This window comes from Erythrolamprus reginae, chromosome 5, assembly GCF_031021105.1.
Source record: "Erythrolamprus reginae isolate rEryReg1 chromosome 5, rEryReg1.hap1, whole genome shotgun sequence".
In the NCBI taxonomy this organism is placed as follows: domain Eukaryota; kingdom Metazoa; phylum Chordata; class Lepidosauria; order Squamata; family Dipsadidae; genus Erythrolamprus; species Erythrolamprus reginae.
This window is the reverse complement of record NC_091954.1, coordinates 111,101,270-111,118,794: the sequence shown is the minus strand read 5'-3', so window position 1 is coordinate 111,118,794 and position 17,525 is coordinate 111,101,270. Positions and strand designations below refer to the sequence as shown.

The 17,525-nt window shown below is 44.1% G+C and overlaps 1 protein-coding gene across 2 annotated transcripts in view; it reads right to left on the bottom strand.

Annotated features, from left to right (window-relative positions):
• EPHB3 (EPH receptor B3) overlaps window positions 1–15,065 on the bottom strand; it is a 186,767-nt gene extending 171,702 nt beyond the window's left edge. For both annotated transcript variants that reach the window (XM_070753736.1, XM_070753737.1), the window contains exon 1: window positions 14,329–15,065. In XM_070753736.1, the coding sequence (XP_070609837.1) occupies window positions 14,329–14,434 (106 nt within the window). In that variant the 5' untranslated portion in view covers window positions 14,435–15,065. The remainder of the gene's footprint in view (window positions 1–14,328) is intronic.
• Between the last annotated feature and the right edge of the window lie 2,460 nt (window positions 15,066–17,525).

Sequence of the window (17,525 nt, the reverse complement as noted above, 5' to 3'; positions counted from 1 at the left end):
ATGGCAACCCCAAATATATGTTAAATGTAAGTATGTCATGTTTGTCTTTTTATGAACAATTTAATAAAGTTTAATTAGAAAAAAAAGGAATTGGGTGAGGTCAACAGTGGATAGTCTAAGGGTAAAGTTTGTGGGTTAGGTACTAAAGTTTGGGGGCTAGATACTACAGAGTCAGGTAGTGAGTTCCATGGATTAACTACATGGTTACTAAACTCGTATTTCCTGCAGTCAAGTTTGGAACAGTTTACTTTAAGCTTGTATCTGTTGTGTGCTTGTGTGTTGTTGTGGTTGAAGCTGAAGTAGTCGTTGACAGGAAGAACATTGTAGCAGATGATCTTATGGGCTATGCTTAGGTCGTGTTTAAGGCGACATAGTTCTAAACTTTCCAAACCTAGGATTGTAAGTCTAGCTGCGTAGGGTATTCTGTTGCGAGTGGAGGGCTCTTCTAGTAAAGTATCTCTGGACATATTCTAGAGCAGTGTTTCTCAACCTGACCAGTTTTAAAATGGGTGGACTTCAACTCCCAGCATTCCCTAACCACAATTAAACAGGATGGGGAATTCTGGGAGTTGAAGTTCACCCATCTTAAAGCGTGTTAGGTTGAGAAACTCTGTTCTAGAACGTTTATGTCTGAAATGCGGTGTGGGTTCCAGACAGATGAGCTGTATTCAAGCGAAATGGCAAAAGTTTTGGTTAGTAGCATGAGATTACCAGAGCAGAAGCTATGTAAGATTAGGTTAACAACTCTTGAAGCTTTTTCGGTGATGCTGTTGCACTGGTTTATTTTGAGTCTGTATCTGTTGTGTGCCTGTGTATTGTTGTAGTTGAAGTTGAAATAGTCGTTGATGGGAAGGACGTTAAAGCAGGACATTATAGCATTCTGTAATGAATTATGAATCAATATCAACTTTATTTGATTAGTCAATCGACCATATCAAAGCGAGGAAAAGGACCACATCGGTCGTCATAAAACTGTGGCTGGTTAAAATACAATAACATTGGCTAAAATAGAGGGAATTTGAATAAATAATAAGTTAAAATGCAGTATAATATGCTAAAATGGAGTAGTAAAACATGAGAATATAACTCATGCAAAGGATTATATTAAACAAATCTAAGATACTGATATAAAATATTCTTAAGTGAGTGCATTCTATTCTGTTCTTCTATAGCATTATAGCAGGACATTGTAGCATTCTATAGAATTCATTGTTATGAATTATGAATGATAATGAATTCTATAGAATGCTAAAATGTCCTGCTATGATGCTATAGAAGAATACTGTAGAAGAGAATTCTTTATTGGCCAAGTGTGATTGGACACACAAAGAATTTGTCTTGGTGCATATATTCTCAGTGTACATAAAATAAAATATAGATTTGTCAAGAAACACGAGGTACAACACTTAATTATTGTCATAGGGGGTCAAATAAGCAAGGAAGAAACAATCAATATTAATAAAAAACTTAAGGATACAAGCAACAGGTTACAGTGATACAGTCCTAAGTGGGACAAAATGGGTGATAGGAATGATGAGAAAAAAACTAGTAGAAATAGAAGTGCAGATTTAGTAAAAAGTTTGACAGTGTTGAGGGAATTATTTGATTAGCAGAGTGATGGCGTTCGGGGAAAAACTGTTCTTCTGTCTGAGTATTGCATTGGCAGTTCTGTGTTAGCAAAAACTTCAGAAGAGAAGGATTTAGGGGTAGTGATTTACAAAAAGATATTGACAAAATTGAACGGGTCCAAAGACGGGCTACAAGAATGGTGGAAGGTCTTAAGCATAAAACGTATCAGGAAAGACTTCATGAACTCAATCTGTATAGTCTGGAGGACAGAAGGAAAAGGGGGGACATGATCGAAACATTTAAATATGTTAAAGGATTAAATAAGGTCCAGGAGGGAAGTGTTTTTAATAGGAAAGTGAACACAAGAACAAGGGGACACAATCTGAAGTTAGTTGGGGGAAAGATCAGAAGCAACATGAGAAAATATTATTTTACTGAAAGAGTAGTAGATCCTTGGAACAAACTTCCAGCAGACGTGGTTGGTAAATCCACAGTAACTGAATTTAAACATGCCTGGGATAAACATATATCCATTGTAAGATAAAATACAGGAAATAGTATAAGGGCAGACTAGGTGGACCATGAGGTCTTTTTCTGCCGTCAGTCTTCTATGTTTCTATGTTTCTAGTTGTCTTGGTGTGCAGTGCTCTGTAGCAACGTTTTGAGGGTCGGAGTTGAAACAATTTATGTCCAGGATGCGACGGTCAGTAAATATTTCCATGGCGTTATAGCAGGACATTATAGCATTCTCCCAATAAGGAAAAGTGTCTGGCCAAAGAAGCACCTGCTTTTCTTTTCACTCCTGTTTTTGGCACCAAATGCCCGAGACGCTTAATCCGGACAAACCAGTTTGAGTCAGCACAGCAATTCATTTAAAAAAAAAAAAGGAAAACAAGACACACCAAGCCAAATGTGCCATGATTCAGGCAGGTTTCTGGTGATGTCTAATTAAGAACTACACAAGGCCCAACAGTCAGCAAGAAAAAACCCGGACAAAGAGGGGGTGAAAAATAGTGAAAAAATTGGCTTTCACATGCACACAAAAATTTTAAAAAAAATCCCTCCTCCACCTTATTTATTTATTTTATTTATTTATTAATCAAATTTGTACGCCGCCCCTCTCCGCAGACTCGGGCCGGCTAACAACAGTAACAAAATAATATAAACAAATCTAATATTAAAGTTAACTTAAAAAGAAACCTCAGTTTAAGAAACCAAGCATACATACGGACATACCATGCATAAATTTTTTTATAAGCCTAGGGGGAAGGGAATATCTCAATCCCCCCATGCCTGACGACAGAGGTGGGTTTTAAGGAGCTTACGAAAGGCAAGGAGGGTGGGGGCAACTCTGATATCTGGGGGGAGCTGGTTCCAGAGGGCCGGGGCCACCACAGAGAAGGCTCTTCCCCTGGGTCCCGCCAAACGGGATTGTTTCGTAGACGGGACCTGGAGAAGGCCAACTCTGTGGGACCTAACTGGTCGCTGGGATTTGTGCAGCAGAAGGCGGTCCCGGAGGACCTTGGTTGCAACTGGAGAAAATCGCTCCAAGCCAAAGGGCTCTAAGCGAACAGGCTCAACCGTTTGGTATTTTCAGCATTTTAAGGGAGAGACCAATTATTTTTTTTTGCCAAGTAGACCAAATCAATCTGAGTATTTCATTGGCAGTTTTGTGTTGGCAAAAATTTCAGAAGAGAAGGATTTAGGGGTAGTGATTTCTGACAGTCTCAAAATGGGTGAACAGTGTGGTCAGGCGGTAGGGAAAGCAAGTAGGATGCTTGGCTGCATAGCTAGAGGTATAACAAGCAGGAAGAGGGAGATTGTGATCCCCTTATATAGAGTACTGGTGAGACCACATTTGGAATACTGTGTTCAGTTCTGGAGACCTCACCTACAAAAAGATATTGAGAAAATTGAACGGGTCCAAAGACGGGCTACAAGAATGGTGGAAGGTCTTAAGCTTAAAACGTATCAGGAAAGACTTCATGAACTCAATCTGTATAGTCTGGAGGACAGAAGGAAAAGGGGGGGACATGATCAAAACATTTAAATATGTTAAAGGGTTAAATAAGGTTCAGGAGGAAAGTGTTTTTAATAGGAAAATAACCCCAAGAACAAGGGAACACAATCTGAAGTTAGTTGGGGGAAAGATCAAAAGCAACATGAGAAAATATTATTTTACTGAAAGAGTAGTAGATCCTTGGAACAAACTCCCACAGTAACTGAATTTAAACATGCCTGGGATAAACATATATCCATCCTAAGATAAAAATACAGGAAATAGTATAAGGGCAGATTAGATGGCCCAAGGTCTTTCTCTGGCGTCAATCTTCCATGTTTCTATGTTTCTATCAGAACTGGTGCAGTGCAGAAAGACAACACAGATGATAGACGTGAAATTAAAGTCTTCTGGAAATGTTCCATTTGCCCCCATCCCCAAATAGGCGCCACTTTCCTGGGCTCAAAAGTTTACCGGGTTTTGTTTTTTTCTTCCTTCCCATAAGTCTGGACAAGTTTGCAAGGAATAGGAAGCCGAACTGAATCCGGGCTGAGTCTCCTCTTGTTCTTGGAGCGGATTTTACTCAGCCTTATCCTAAAAGGATCAACAAAACAGCAGGACTATCACATCCCCGTTGCGAGAGGAGACAGTTCAGTGAACTGTAAATGAGAGGAAAGCAAACTTCTCTGCACCGAGAGAAAATAACAAGAGCAAGACGCTAAGAATAATTTAAGGAGGGGAATGGTTGAAAAGAATACAATTTATGCTGCGCTTCGGCATCAAAATACGCCATCAACACAGACATGATAATATAAATCTGTCCGTTAACTGTTGTGGCCACAGATCGTAGCAAGGAGGCAGAGCATAAAACTGGTGAACAGGGGGGAGAAAACTGAGAGGGATAAAAGAGACGCAGAAAAATTAAAATAAGTAGAACTAGGACTATCATTGTGAGCTTCAAACTTTCTACGTTGCAAGGAAAGCAAATCAGTTCTGGCAAAGCATAGAATCACAAAAGCAAGAGGTTTGTTCAGTGGTTCGGAATCTGCCACGTTAAGGTTGTGTATCAACAATTTCCTCCACCCGACACTGTGGGATTTCACCCTTAGATAGGGAGTAGAAGACAAAAGTTACAATCGCTTTTTCTAGTCTAACTCGGCGGCACCTCGGGCCGTACATTATGCTATAATGTGTTCTATGCATTCAATAAAACAAGAGAGGAATGAAAGGTAGAAACTTTTGTCAAACTTACAGCACGGGATCTAAACCTAATTCCTTGTTCCGTTCCATTGCAAGAGAAACTTGGAAAATAGTATATGACCCTTTCATTCAGACTTAATACATACAAACATAGAAGACTGACGGCAGAAAAAGACCTCGTGGTCCATCTAATCTGCCCTTGTGCTATTTCCTGTATTTTATCTTCGGATGGGTATATGGTTCTCCCAGGCATGTTTAAATTCAGCTACTGTGGATTTACCAACCACGTCTGCTGGAAGTTTGTTCCAAGCCTTTACTACTTTGTCAGTAAAATAATATTTTTTTCATGTTGGTATACAACCCTTGCTTTGCATTCGGCCCTATGTTGCGATCTCTGCTGCAGATTTCAATTCCCACGTTATCCACAAATATGTGCTGAACAGAAAGAGAAAAACCATCCTTTGGCCCACTCCCTAAGCCCTCTAAGGCAGTGTTTCCCAACCTTGGCAACTTGAAGAAATTTGGACTTCAACTCCCAGAATTCCCCAGCCAGCATTCGCTGGCTGGGGAATTCTGGGTGTTGAAGTCCAAATTTCTTCAAGTTGCCAAGGTTGGGAAACACTGCTTTAAGGCACCTCCTTGGAGTAAAGTTACACAACACAGGTGACGCACACCGAAGTATTATTTTTAAAAAAATAAATAAATCCTAGAGTCCCAAATACTTTTCCTAGCATTACACCAAAGATTCTGCACCATCAAGATTCTGGAAGCACCCTTGACAATTCACGCATTTTATTAAAAATCGTTAAGATTTTGCATCCTGTATCAACATTTTAATACTTTTTTTTTTTCCCCATTTTTGTGCTGGGGTTTTCATTGGTTTTAGTTGACTTTATGGCTCTTCCCCAGCTAGAGTCCCTCATTTGAGGTGGGTGGTTATACAAATGGAATAAATAATAATAATTAAAAAAACATTATTCGACAGATACATGGAGTGGCTACACCGACATAGAGTTTAAAATGAGATGAGCGTATCTCCCGCCGGCCCGATTAGCAAAAATGAACCCTAGGCTCTCACTGAAATGTTGGAAATGTAAGCAGGAACATATTTCCACGTGTGGTGGATGTGCCCAGTGGCTAAGAAATTTTAGAGAAAAATTAGAAACATGTTAGAACCCATTACGACAAATAAGATCCCACTAAGACCGGAACTTTTCCTACTAAGGATAATCAGGCACAAAATTACCCTAAAAGACAGACACCTGACGCTACATTTAACAAAGGCATAGAATGACATATGCTCAAAATTGGAAGCAGGAACCCCCCCCGCTCAATATTAAATTTGATAATTAAAATACATGAGGTAGCAGAGATGAATAAGCTAACATTGGAACGCCGGGAAAAAGACAATACACTTGGGACAAGAGGTACGACTGGTTAAGCAAAAAGAAATTATTTGAAACTTTAACGTTGTATACACTTCAAAAAGAAAACGAATAAAAGCAAAGAGTAATCTTATAAATCCTTTTAACTATGGTCAACTAAGCAAGCAGACAAACTGTTGCGCGGAAAGGAGAAGACGTGGTGATTAGAAACATAGAAACATAGAAGACTGACGGCAGAAAAAGACCTCCTGGTCCATCTAGTCTGCCCTTATACTATTTCCTGTATTTTATCTTAGGATGGATATATGTTTATCCCAGGCATGTTTCAGTTCAGTTCCTGTGGATTTACCAACCACATCTGCTGGAAGTTTGTTCCAAGCATCTACTACTCTTTCCAAGCATCCAAGCATCTACTACTCTTTCAGTAAAATAATATTTTCTCATGTTACTTCTGATCTTTTCCCCAACTAAGTTCAGATTGTGTCCCCTTCTTCTTGTGTTCACTTTCCTGTTCAAAACACCCCTCCTGAACCTTATTTAACCCTTTAACATATTTAAATGTTTCGATCATGTCCCCCCTTTCCCTTCTGTCCTCCAGACTAGACAGATTGAGTTCATGAAGTCTTTCCTGATAAGTTTTATGCTTAAGACCTTCCACCATTCTTGAAGCCCGTCTTTGGACCCGTTCAATTTGATCAATATCTTTTTGTAGGTGAGGTGATTATGCCATTCATCTTATATGTCTGGAGAGATGACACGCCTCTCATCTATTAAGGTTTGTAATACATATGTCAGAATCATGCAGGATGACTAAACTGTTTTTTTGTCCTAAATCCCTTTGGCAAACCACACCGATTTTTCAGGAGAAAGATTTCAATTGAATTGTGACGTCTCTCTTTCTTGCTAAGCATGGTGGTTGGGTTGCAGGCACCTCGTTTCCACTGATAACGTTACCAAGTCAGGTAGTGAAATGTCTGAAGCCAACCACAAGGCTCAGAGACCACTAAAGACCCCGTACACCAACTTTACAAGCGAGTGCAGCAAGCTAGGCCAAGTGTTTTTAATAGGAAAGTGAACACAAGGACAAGGGGACACAATCTGAGGTTAGTTGGGGGAAAGATCAGAAGCAACGTGAGAAAATATTATTTTAGGGAAAGAGTTGTAGATGCTTGGAAGAAACTTCCAGCAGACATGGTTGGTCAATCCACAGGAACTGAATTTAAACACGCCTGGGATAAACCTAGATCCATCCTGAGATGAAATACAGGAAATAGTAGAAGGGCAGACTAGATGGACCAGGAGGTCTTTTTTTGCCATCAATCTTCTATGTTTCTGTTTCTCCTGCAATGCAGAGGGAGATTTTTTTTAAAAAATCCAACCTCGCCTGCCCCTTGCCAAAATTCACAACCCTTTTTTTGTGGGGGAGGGCATCGCTCAGAAAGGGGCCAAAATCCACCCCAGGAGACAATCTGGGGCCACTAACCTGAGAAGTAAAAGACAAAAAGGTGTTTGAAAAAACTTCTCCCGGGCCCCACAAGCCCTGGAAAGCGCGATCTGATTTCCACTAAATTAAACCATGCAGTTGCATCCTTCAAATGTATATGCCCTGCTGCCATCAATCAACTCTTGGTGGCCATCATATTGTTCCCAACTTAGAGGCTAGAATTTCTGGAATGGAAGGGGAGGAATGGAGGGGGGGGTAGCAGCTCCGGAAGCAGCAAAGAAAAAGAGGCTGGGGTTTTAAAAATCCAAAGAGTTCCCTCCGTCTCCCCCCATCGTCGACAACGGCCATAGAGGTTAGGCCAAGTTAGCAAAGTTGATCTTTTAGGGACCAGAATTAGACGGACAAAACCAACCACGCTGTGGCTCCTCGGCAAAACTTACCTTGTCTAACCAGCCCTGAGATGCTGCTGAGCCGAAGGGGAAAAACACGTTGTGGTTTCAGATAGATCCACCATGCTTATGCTGGAATTTGCAGGAAATCCTTTTTTTCACCACCTACCCCCTTTCCAGGGTCACCAACTTCTCCTGCAAGGCTTATGCATAAAACTGGGTACTTTCTCCCAACCTGCATTTGTCTTTGGGCCTGCACTGCTTTGCACATACATACACAAAAGAGAGAGAGAGGGAGAGAGTAAGAGAGAGAGAAAGAGGGAACGATAGAAAGAGATATAAAGAGAGAGAGAACAGAGAGAGAGAGAAAGTAGAGAGAAAGAGAGAGAGGAGAGAAAGAGAGAAAGAGAAAGAGAAAGAGAAAAAGAGAGAAAGAGAAAGAATGAAATAAAGAATGAATGAATGAAAGAAAGAAAGAAAGAAAGTGGGATAAGGAGAGAAAGAAAGAAAGAAAGAAAGAAAGAGAAAGAGAGAGAGAAAGAGAGGGGAAAATAGAGAGAACGAGAAAGAGAGAGAGGAGAGAAAGAGAGGTGGGAAAGAGAGAGAGAAAGAGAAAGAGAGAGAGAGAAAGAAAGTAAAAGAAAGTAAGTAACAGAAAAAGGAAGGAAGAAAGAAAGAAAGAAAGAAAGAAAGAAGAAAGAAAGAGAGGGATAAAGAGAGAGAGAGAGAAAGAAAGAAAGTAAAAGAAAGAAAAAGAAAAAGGAAGGAAGGAAAGAAAGAAAGAAAGAAAGAGAGAGAGAGAGAGAAAGAGAAGGGGGAGATATGACCTCACCTCGCAGGAAACCCAGAGCAGAAGCATATACACATGCATACAAAAGTTATCTCCATGCAGTTAGGTTTTTGGAGCGAGGAAGAGAAAGAGGCAGCCAAGGCTAAAATCATACCGCATACATAGACTGCCCCCAAGCCACCAACCCCCAAAAGTCCCACTTTTTGCAGAACCTGGGGAAGAAGATATTTAAAAACAACCAAGCTGGGCGCTGCCTGCTTTTGGCAAGCCAAATCGGACAAGGCCCAAGACACACAAGTCAAAATCCCCAGGGGACAAGCAGCCGTCACTTATTTGGAATGTCCACGCGTGGCGTGGATTTTATTCCTGGCTCTGGCTAAATTCCCCTGCTCACAGCGCTGCAGTCCTCCTGCCCAGTTTTGCAGCTTCCTTCCTCAATTTTATCTCGGTCGTCGCCCAGCCCACCCGTCCGCCTGTCCTCAAAACCACGTCTAACATGGCAAGCGAACTAGCCAACCTTAGTAAGGAGGGGAAGGATGCCAACCCAGCCTCCTGGGTTGCAGTCCAGAATGCCTGATAAATCACAGCATATGTGGCGCGCACGCTATTAATCAATGCGCAGAGTCCAGCTGGTAGAGAGAAAAAGAAGAAGGGAGAAAAAAAATACCAGGCAGGTTAAGAAGCTTTTGGGCAAATGAACCAGGTCAGAGTGACTGGTGAATGCACAAACCTCCAGTTATCCGATCAGAGTTGGTTTAGCAGCGGTTCAGAAGACTTCTGGAAAACAGGATCTGGATTTTTTTTACCCCTTCTTCTTCTCTTTCTCTCTCTCTCCCTCTCTTTCTTTCTCTCTCCCTCTCCCTTTCTCTCCCTCTCTCTTCCTTTCCCTCTCTTCCTTTCCCTCTATTTCTCTCCCTCTCTATTCCTCTCCCACTCTCTCTTTCTCTCCCTGTCTCTTCCTATCCCTCTCTCTCGTTCTCTCTCTTTCTCCCTCTCTCTTCCTATCCCTCTCTCTTTCTCTCTTTCTCTCCCTCTCTCTTTCTCTGTCTCTTTCCTTCTTTTTCTCTCCCACTCTCATTCTCTCTCTTTCTTTCTCTCCCTCTTTCTCTCCCTCTTTCTCTCTCTCTTTCCCTCTCTTTCTCTCTCAATCTCTCTTCCTTCTTTTCTTTCTCTCTCTCTCTTTCCCTCTCTTCTCTCCCTCTCTCATGTTGAACAAAGCTCCATTTATTCTGCTTAACAGGGTTAGAAATATAGGTTAGGAGGGTTCCTGCACCCCCCCCCCTCCATTCTGTCCAAACCCTGCACCCAGAAAACCAAGGCCCCCCTGCATTGAAGTAATTGGCTACCGGAGGAAGGCTACGCCATTCGGGGGGAGAATTTTAAAAAATGGATGGAGACCTCTGAAGAAGGAAGGAAAATCCTACGCAACCCACCTCAGTTACAGTCCTATAATGCCGGCTTCTTGAAATGCCATTTTGCCTTTTTGGATACAATGAGTTACAAATATGCTCTATTTGGCAGGGCTGAGATTCTCCCCGGCTACATGCATAAGGGTTCTGGTGAATATTTATCACACAGTCCTTAATATATGAACAGACCAAACAAAGATACAAGGTTTCCCCAAAAATAAGACCCTGTTTTATATACTGTGCTCAAAAAAATAAAGGGAACATTCAAAGAACCCATCCTAGATCTGAATGAATGAAATATTCTCATTGGATACTTTGTTCTATACAAAGTTGAGCGTGCTGACAACATGTGAAATTGATTGTCAATCAGTGTTGCTTCCTACGTGGGCAGTTTGATTTCACAGAAGTTTGATTTACTTGGAGTTATATTGTGTTGTTTAAGCGTTCCCTTTATTTTTTTGAGCAGTATATTTTGAACCCTGAAATAAATGCTTGGCCTTATTGCCATGCGCTCAAACGCCTGACTGGGCTTATTATCAGGGGATGTCTTATTTTGAGGAAAAACAGTGAAACTAGCAACATATTCATCAGAATGGTGATCTATGTCCCACCAATGGTTTTTTCTATCATTGCTGGTTTAATTTCCAGAAATGAAATGGGCCTCTAGCAAATTTCTCTATTTTCCTTCCTTGGAAATCGCTAGGTCTAAAGAAAGGATGAAGGAAAGAAATGAAAAGCCCTCCTTCTACCTCTCCATCTGCCTCCCAACAAAGAAAGCACTGGAGCCAACTCAGGCCCACCAAGCGCTTTGGAAAAAACCAAACTTTTAAAGCAGCATCAAACAGGAAGGTTTGGGGTGGAGGGAAGACATTTGATGGACGCTTTGAAGATTTTTTTTTCAGGAAAACAACAAACATTCCACGGACAGGTTTTTTGAAAGGTGCTTTCAAAGAAGGGGGGAAATGTTTGATACACTTCAGAACATTCCAGGGGAAAAAAAACCCAGATTAAAAGCAGATTAGGAGTGCTTGATGTGAGAAATTAAGGCGCTTAAGAGAAAACCAGGGCAAACCTGTACAAAAGTTTCAGTAAAACATTTCAGGACAAATCGACGTCTAGATCTGTTCTGCTTGACCACGCACGCTGATAAGGGGTGGTTTTTTAAATTATTATTTTGCTTTTTCAGCCTTAGACTTAGTTTAAAAGTTCCAAACTCTCTGAGACAATGTTTAAACCCAGAGGGTTTTTTTTTTTCAGCTGCAACTATAAAACTTGAAACAGACCAAACTTGAACAAGCCTCTACGAACAAGTCCAAGGAAGGCCCCGAATTCAACAACATCATAACAATATCATTTGAGGCAGAGGATTGACTACAAAGGCACTAACTCTGATATATATGTAGATTGTTCTGAGTTCGGGTTTCGCCCCGTGTAATATTTTGAATGTCTATGCGATGTTTCGGTGAAATCACATTCACCATCATCAGGCTGAAGTTGTAAGCTTCGTGCTGCTGTAAATATAGTTTACATATACAAATACAAATACATATACATACACATACATACATACATACATACATACATACATACATACATACATATATCACATGTTTTTTTGCTGAATTTGAAAATTAAGGGATAATATTTATTGGATTCCTATTCCGAGGACTCGGGGCAGCTCGCAACATATAAAATATACAGTCCACAATAGATGGACGACTTAGAAACGTGATTACATTATATACTGCTCAAAAAAAAATAAAGGGAATACTCAAAGAACCCATCCTAGATCTGAAAGAATGAAATATTCTCATTGAATACTTTGTTCTGTACAAAGTGGAATGTGCTGACAACAAAATGAAATTGATTGCCAGTCATTGTTGCTTCCTACGTGGACAGTTTGATGGCACAGAAGTTTGATTTACTTGGAGTTATATTGTGTTGTTCAAGCGTTCCCTTTATTTTTTTTAGCAGTGTACATATAATGTATATATATATACACACACAAAGATAGTGTGTGAGTGTGTGTCTATGATATATATGTGTGTGTGTAACATATTTTTTTGTGTCTGTAACATATTTTTTTCTGATCATGGAAAGGAAGGGATCTATTTCAATCTATTTTGCTCTCATCAGCTAGCCATACACTTACCAGGATTTGAACCTGAATACACACACACACACACACACACAAAAAGAGGGATTTCCCCCTGGTAACTGCCTTTCTTTCAAAGCCATAAGAATTTAGCAAAAGCATTTGCTGAACACAAAACGCCTCCAATGGAAAACAGCCCTGGACTTTTAAAGAAAGCTCCTTCCAGTTATTTAAATTTAAAACAGGAACGACACACAACCACAACAGAGGGACCGAGTTCGCGAGACAGAAAGCCCCCCTTTTCCCCCGTTTAACAATCAAGGTTTGTTAAAATGAACCACTACCGACGAGGCTCCCGAGCTACGTTCGCTAAAACAAGCACCGCATTTTTCGCTTAGCGCCGTCTCCAAAGGCGAAGAAAACTTTTGATTTTTCTCCCGACCACTTTCGCAGAACTTGTAACTTTCACTAGTGAGAGTCCCCTTTCACACACACGCACCCCCCCCCGCGATAAAAGAGAATGGGGAATGTCCCACATTAAACCAATTGCCTTTCCTTTATCTCATATATCTTTTCTTCCTTTCATATATCTTCCCCTCTATTTTTATATCTTTTCTTCTATCCTTTTCTTTATATACTGTATATGTATTACTACATGTCTATTCTCTTCAATGTGTATTGGACAAAATAAATAAATAAAAAATAAATAGACAACAGTGATTTAAAATCACAGCAGTGATTTAAAAGGGAGGAAGAACCGCTTTCTGGAGTTTGGCACCCGCCCCTTATTTTATTTTTTATTATTTCTACCTGTTTTTTTTTTTAAAAAAGGAGGATAGGTTCTGAAGGCTGGTTTGTCCCGCAAAGGGCGAAAATAGGGATATTTTAGCTGTGCCCCAAGTCCGTAACTCAAGTTAACTCTGCAAAAACCCACGATGGTTTTTTTCCCCCTGAACCTGGGCTGAGCCAAACTAGAATGCTAGTAAGTTCTCATGTGAATCCAGCTGATTCAAAAGGCACAAGGTCTTCTGCAACCTGCCCGTAGCTGAGATTTTTGCAAACCGAGGTTTAGATTGGCGAGTCGCCTCCGCTCCTCCTCCTCCTCCTCGCCCAAAATTTATTCCGCAAAATTTATCCCCGATCGTTCCAAATAGCGCTTTACGAGCAAAGAAAGTCACAAAATTTAGATTATTTTTTAAAAGAAAAAAATCTAAGAGCCCCGAACATTAAACGGAACCTTTTCAAAGCCCAAGATAGGATGGTGTCTCCGATCTCCCGAGAACTTTATTGTTTATTGGCCTCGGTTCGACAATCTGGGTTTGTTGGCGGGAGGCTTGAGGGAGAAAGGCTCCAAAATGGGGTGAGCGAGAAGCCTGGCCTTTGTTAATTAAATTTATATTAATTTAATTTATCAATTTAATGTATTAATTTAATTTATGCATTTAATTTTCACGCCGCCCAACTCCTGGAGGACTCCGCGTCTCGCCAAGGCAAGAGCTCCGGGTTGCGTGTCCCAAGAGGTCGTGTGGATCGGCGGGAGAAAGCAGAGATGCGTGTCTTTGGGGTGACACCTCCACAAAAAAAAACAACAACAACCCACGATCGACGGGACTTGCCCTCGCCCAACTCTCCCGGAGTACTCTGCATCTCCAGAGGCTCTCCAAGGCAAGAGCTCCGGGTTGCGTGTCCCAAGAGGTCGTGTGGGTCGGCGGGAGAAAGAAGAGACGCGTGCCTTATCACCCCTCCCCCAAAAACCCCCCACGATCGACGGGACTTGCCCTCGCCCAACTCCCGGAGTACTCTGCATCTCCAGAGGCTCTGCAAGGCAAGAGTTGCGTGTCCAAGAGGTCGTGTGAATCGGCAAGAGAAAGCAGACATGTCTTTGGAGTGCCCCCCCCCAAACCCCTCCACAATCGACGGGACTTTGCCGTTTCCAAACCGTCCTCCCAGGCCATAAATTCTTCATAGATCCAAGACAGACGCCCCCTCCAAAAAATCCCTCCCCGAATTCTCGAGCTGAAACTGACCAGACTCTCGCCGGCTCTCACCTTCCAAAGCGCGGCAGCCGCCCGGCAGCAGGATCACCACCATCAGCAGCAGCAGCGTCGTTCCCGGGTGCAGCGGCTGGGGAGCCCCCGGGCGGGCCGGAGCCATGGCGGGGCCCGGAGCCCGGCTGCAGGATACCGAATCCCCTTAAGGGTCTCCTTTGCGTCCGAAGGAAAAAAGATCCGGCGTGCAAAAGCCCCCCAAAACCTTCCCCTCCCAATTCACTCCTCCGGGTTAAAGCGATGCGGGGTCCCCCCCTCCTCTTCCGAAACGGCGCGTTCCGTCCGTCCGAAACTGCTGCGGCGGCCCGTCCGAACCGACTCTCCGGTTCTGCTAGATCCCCGGATCCGGACGTCGAGTGGATCCCCCCCTCTAAGGATCTCCTTCTTCCAAGGCTTGGTCCGGGCCGAGCCCGCTGGGCTGCCAAGCGTTTCGGGGATGGCGGTTCGGTCCGGTTCGATCCAATTCGGAGCCGAATCGGCGGCTTGGCTCCGCTCAGTTCCCGGCAGCGGCCAAGCCTGTCCCGCCAAACGATGGTTGGGATCGACTCTGGTGTATCCAAGTCCGGCTGGACGGATCCTCGGGTTTCGGAGCCGGTTCGAATCCGGGTAAGTCCGAACCGCCGCACTTGTTTCGAGGCCGGCCCGGCTCTTCTGCTCTTCTTTTTTTTCCCCGCGGGGGTTTGCGTGTACCGGCCGCTGCTCCGCGATGCTCCTCGGGCGGCTCTCGCTCTCGCTCTGCCAGCTCCGGCTCAGCCTCGGCGGCTGAGACCCAAGGGGCGTGGCTGAGCCGTCCGTCAAACGTCCCGGGCCTCGCCCCTTAGCAACCCCGCGACAGCCGCGGAGGGCTCCGCCCCCTAGCAACGGTCAAGCTTGGCGCCGATTGGAGAACCGCGGCGTCATTCTGGACAGCGGGAGTAGGAGGGGAAAAGCTTGGGAAGAAAGATGAATGAAAAGGGGCGGGGCCGGAGGAGGGGTGCCCAATGCAGGGCCACGCGACCCCGCCTTTTTAAGAGGCCCGGCTCCTTCCATTGGCCGAGCGGCGTCGGCCGGTCCCGTGAGGGGAGCGCGCCACCTAGCGGCCGCGAGCGGAAGACGCGAGTTTCGATGGGGAAGCATCTTTCTGACTCTCGGGGATGGGGAAAAAAAAGGGAAGGGGAGCTGAGCATCAGTTAAACGAGATTCGGGGCGTTTTACTCCGGAGTAAGAGAGTTTTAGGCGTGGGAGGTCTCCAGATCTTGCCCGCAGGGCAAGAGTCCTCGGAGGGGGGCGGCATATAAATCCAATCAATCAATCAATCAATAAGACCAAAGCACATCGCAGGGCAAATGCGTTGTAAAAATCTACACTTAAAACAGTGTTTCCCAACCTTGGCAACTTGGAGATATTTGGACTTCAACTACCAGAAAACCCCAGCCAGCGAATGTAGCCAGCGAATGTAGCTGTAGCCGAATACTGGCTGGGGTTTTCTGGGAGTTGAAGTCCAAATATCTCCAAGTTGCCAAGGTTGGGAAACCCTGCCTTAAAGGAACCGTACGAACCACTTCTGCAAAGCATCGGGTGGCTCGGGGTGGGGGTGGGGGGCAGCGATGCCGATTCAAATTACAGGCTGCGTGTAGATTAGGCGGCGAGGAAAGGCTCTCGCCGGGATCGAACTTTCGTAAACCGTCTCGCTTTCCCCCGTTTCAATGCATCCTCCAGATGCCAAGGGGGAAAAGACCTCGGAAGTGTCGCGGACGTTTCTTTTAAGGGCAGGGTTTTGGGGTTTTTTACAATGGATCTGCCCTGCGAGCTGCTTTGGATTGATTGGTTGATTGATTGATTGATTGATTGATTGATTGATTGATTGATTGATTGATTGATTGATTGATTGATTGATTGATTGATTGATTGAATTCATATGCCTCCCCTTTCCGAGGATTCGCGCGGCTTGCCAGAGGCCTCCGCTCCGGATATATAGCGCGCATCTTCTTTCGGGTGAGCGAAGGGGAAACCTGGTTGACCCACCGTGCGGGGCGGATGGTGAAACGGGAGGGAGGGAGAGGAAAAGGGGGAGTGAGAGAAAGAGAGAGAGGAAGGGAGATGGAGAGGGGGAGAAAAGGGGGAAGAGGGAGAGGGAGGCAGGGGAGAGAAAAGGGGGATGAGAGAAAGGGAGAGGGGGAGAAAAAAGAGAGGGAGGAAAAGAGGGGGAGAGAAAAGGAGAAGGAGAGAAAGGGAGAGAGGGGGAGAGAGAGGGGAAGAGGGAGTGGAGGAGGGAGGGAGGGGGAGTGGATGGAAGAAGGGGAGGGGGGAGAGAGAGAAATGGGGAAGGAAGGGGGAGAGAGAAGGAGGGAGGGAGGAAGAGGGGAATGGAGGGAGTGGAGGAAAAGAGGAGGAGAAAGAAAGGGAGGGGAGAGGGGGAGGGAGGGGGAAAAAGGGAGAAGGAGAGAAAGGGGGAGTGGGGGAGAAGAGGAGAAGGAGAGAAAGGGGGAGAGAGAGAGGGAGGGAGAGAGGGGGGAAGAGGGAGGGAGAGGGGAGGGGAGAGAGTGGGGAGGAAGAGAGGGAGGGGAAGGGAGGGAGAGAAATGGGGAAGCGAGAGGGAGAGAGGGGGAGAGAGAAGGAGGGAGGGAGGAAGAGGGGAATGGAGGGAGAGAGGGAGGGGAGAGATGGGGAAGAGAGGCAGAGGGGGCAAAAGAGAGTGGGGGGGAGGAAGAGAGGAAAAGAGGGAGGGGTGGAAGGAGCGAGAGGGGGGCAAGCAAGCAACGTGTTTCCTAACTCAGCCCTGCCTTTTCCTTCTTGCCTTCACCTTCCAATTTTCATAGAAACTCTCTGAGGTTTCTTTTCTTTTTTTTTAATAAAGAAAAATTTGGAGGAAAAAAATGGTTTTTAAAGCTTACTCCCCCCTCCCCCCTTGATTGCTTCTCCTGAAATATCCTGTTGCAGGAAATTAGTAGCTGTAGCCGAAAAGTGTCCGCTAATCCTCCAGTTTGCTCAAGGATGGCAAGCAGGGATGCAAACAGCCTTTCCATTTATTTATTTTTGCTCCCCCCTCCTTGTCGGTTTGCCCCTGATTTCTTTATTTGGTGTTCTTATTTTTCAGTTTGGCAGAAAAGAAAAAAAGAAAGAAATAGCTTTGCTACCCTAGACCTGGTAAAAGTCAGTGAAGATGCTCCAGATGGGATATTGGTGTGGATCATGGTTAGATGTTGGATAACCATTTG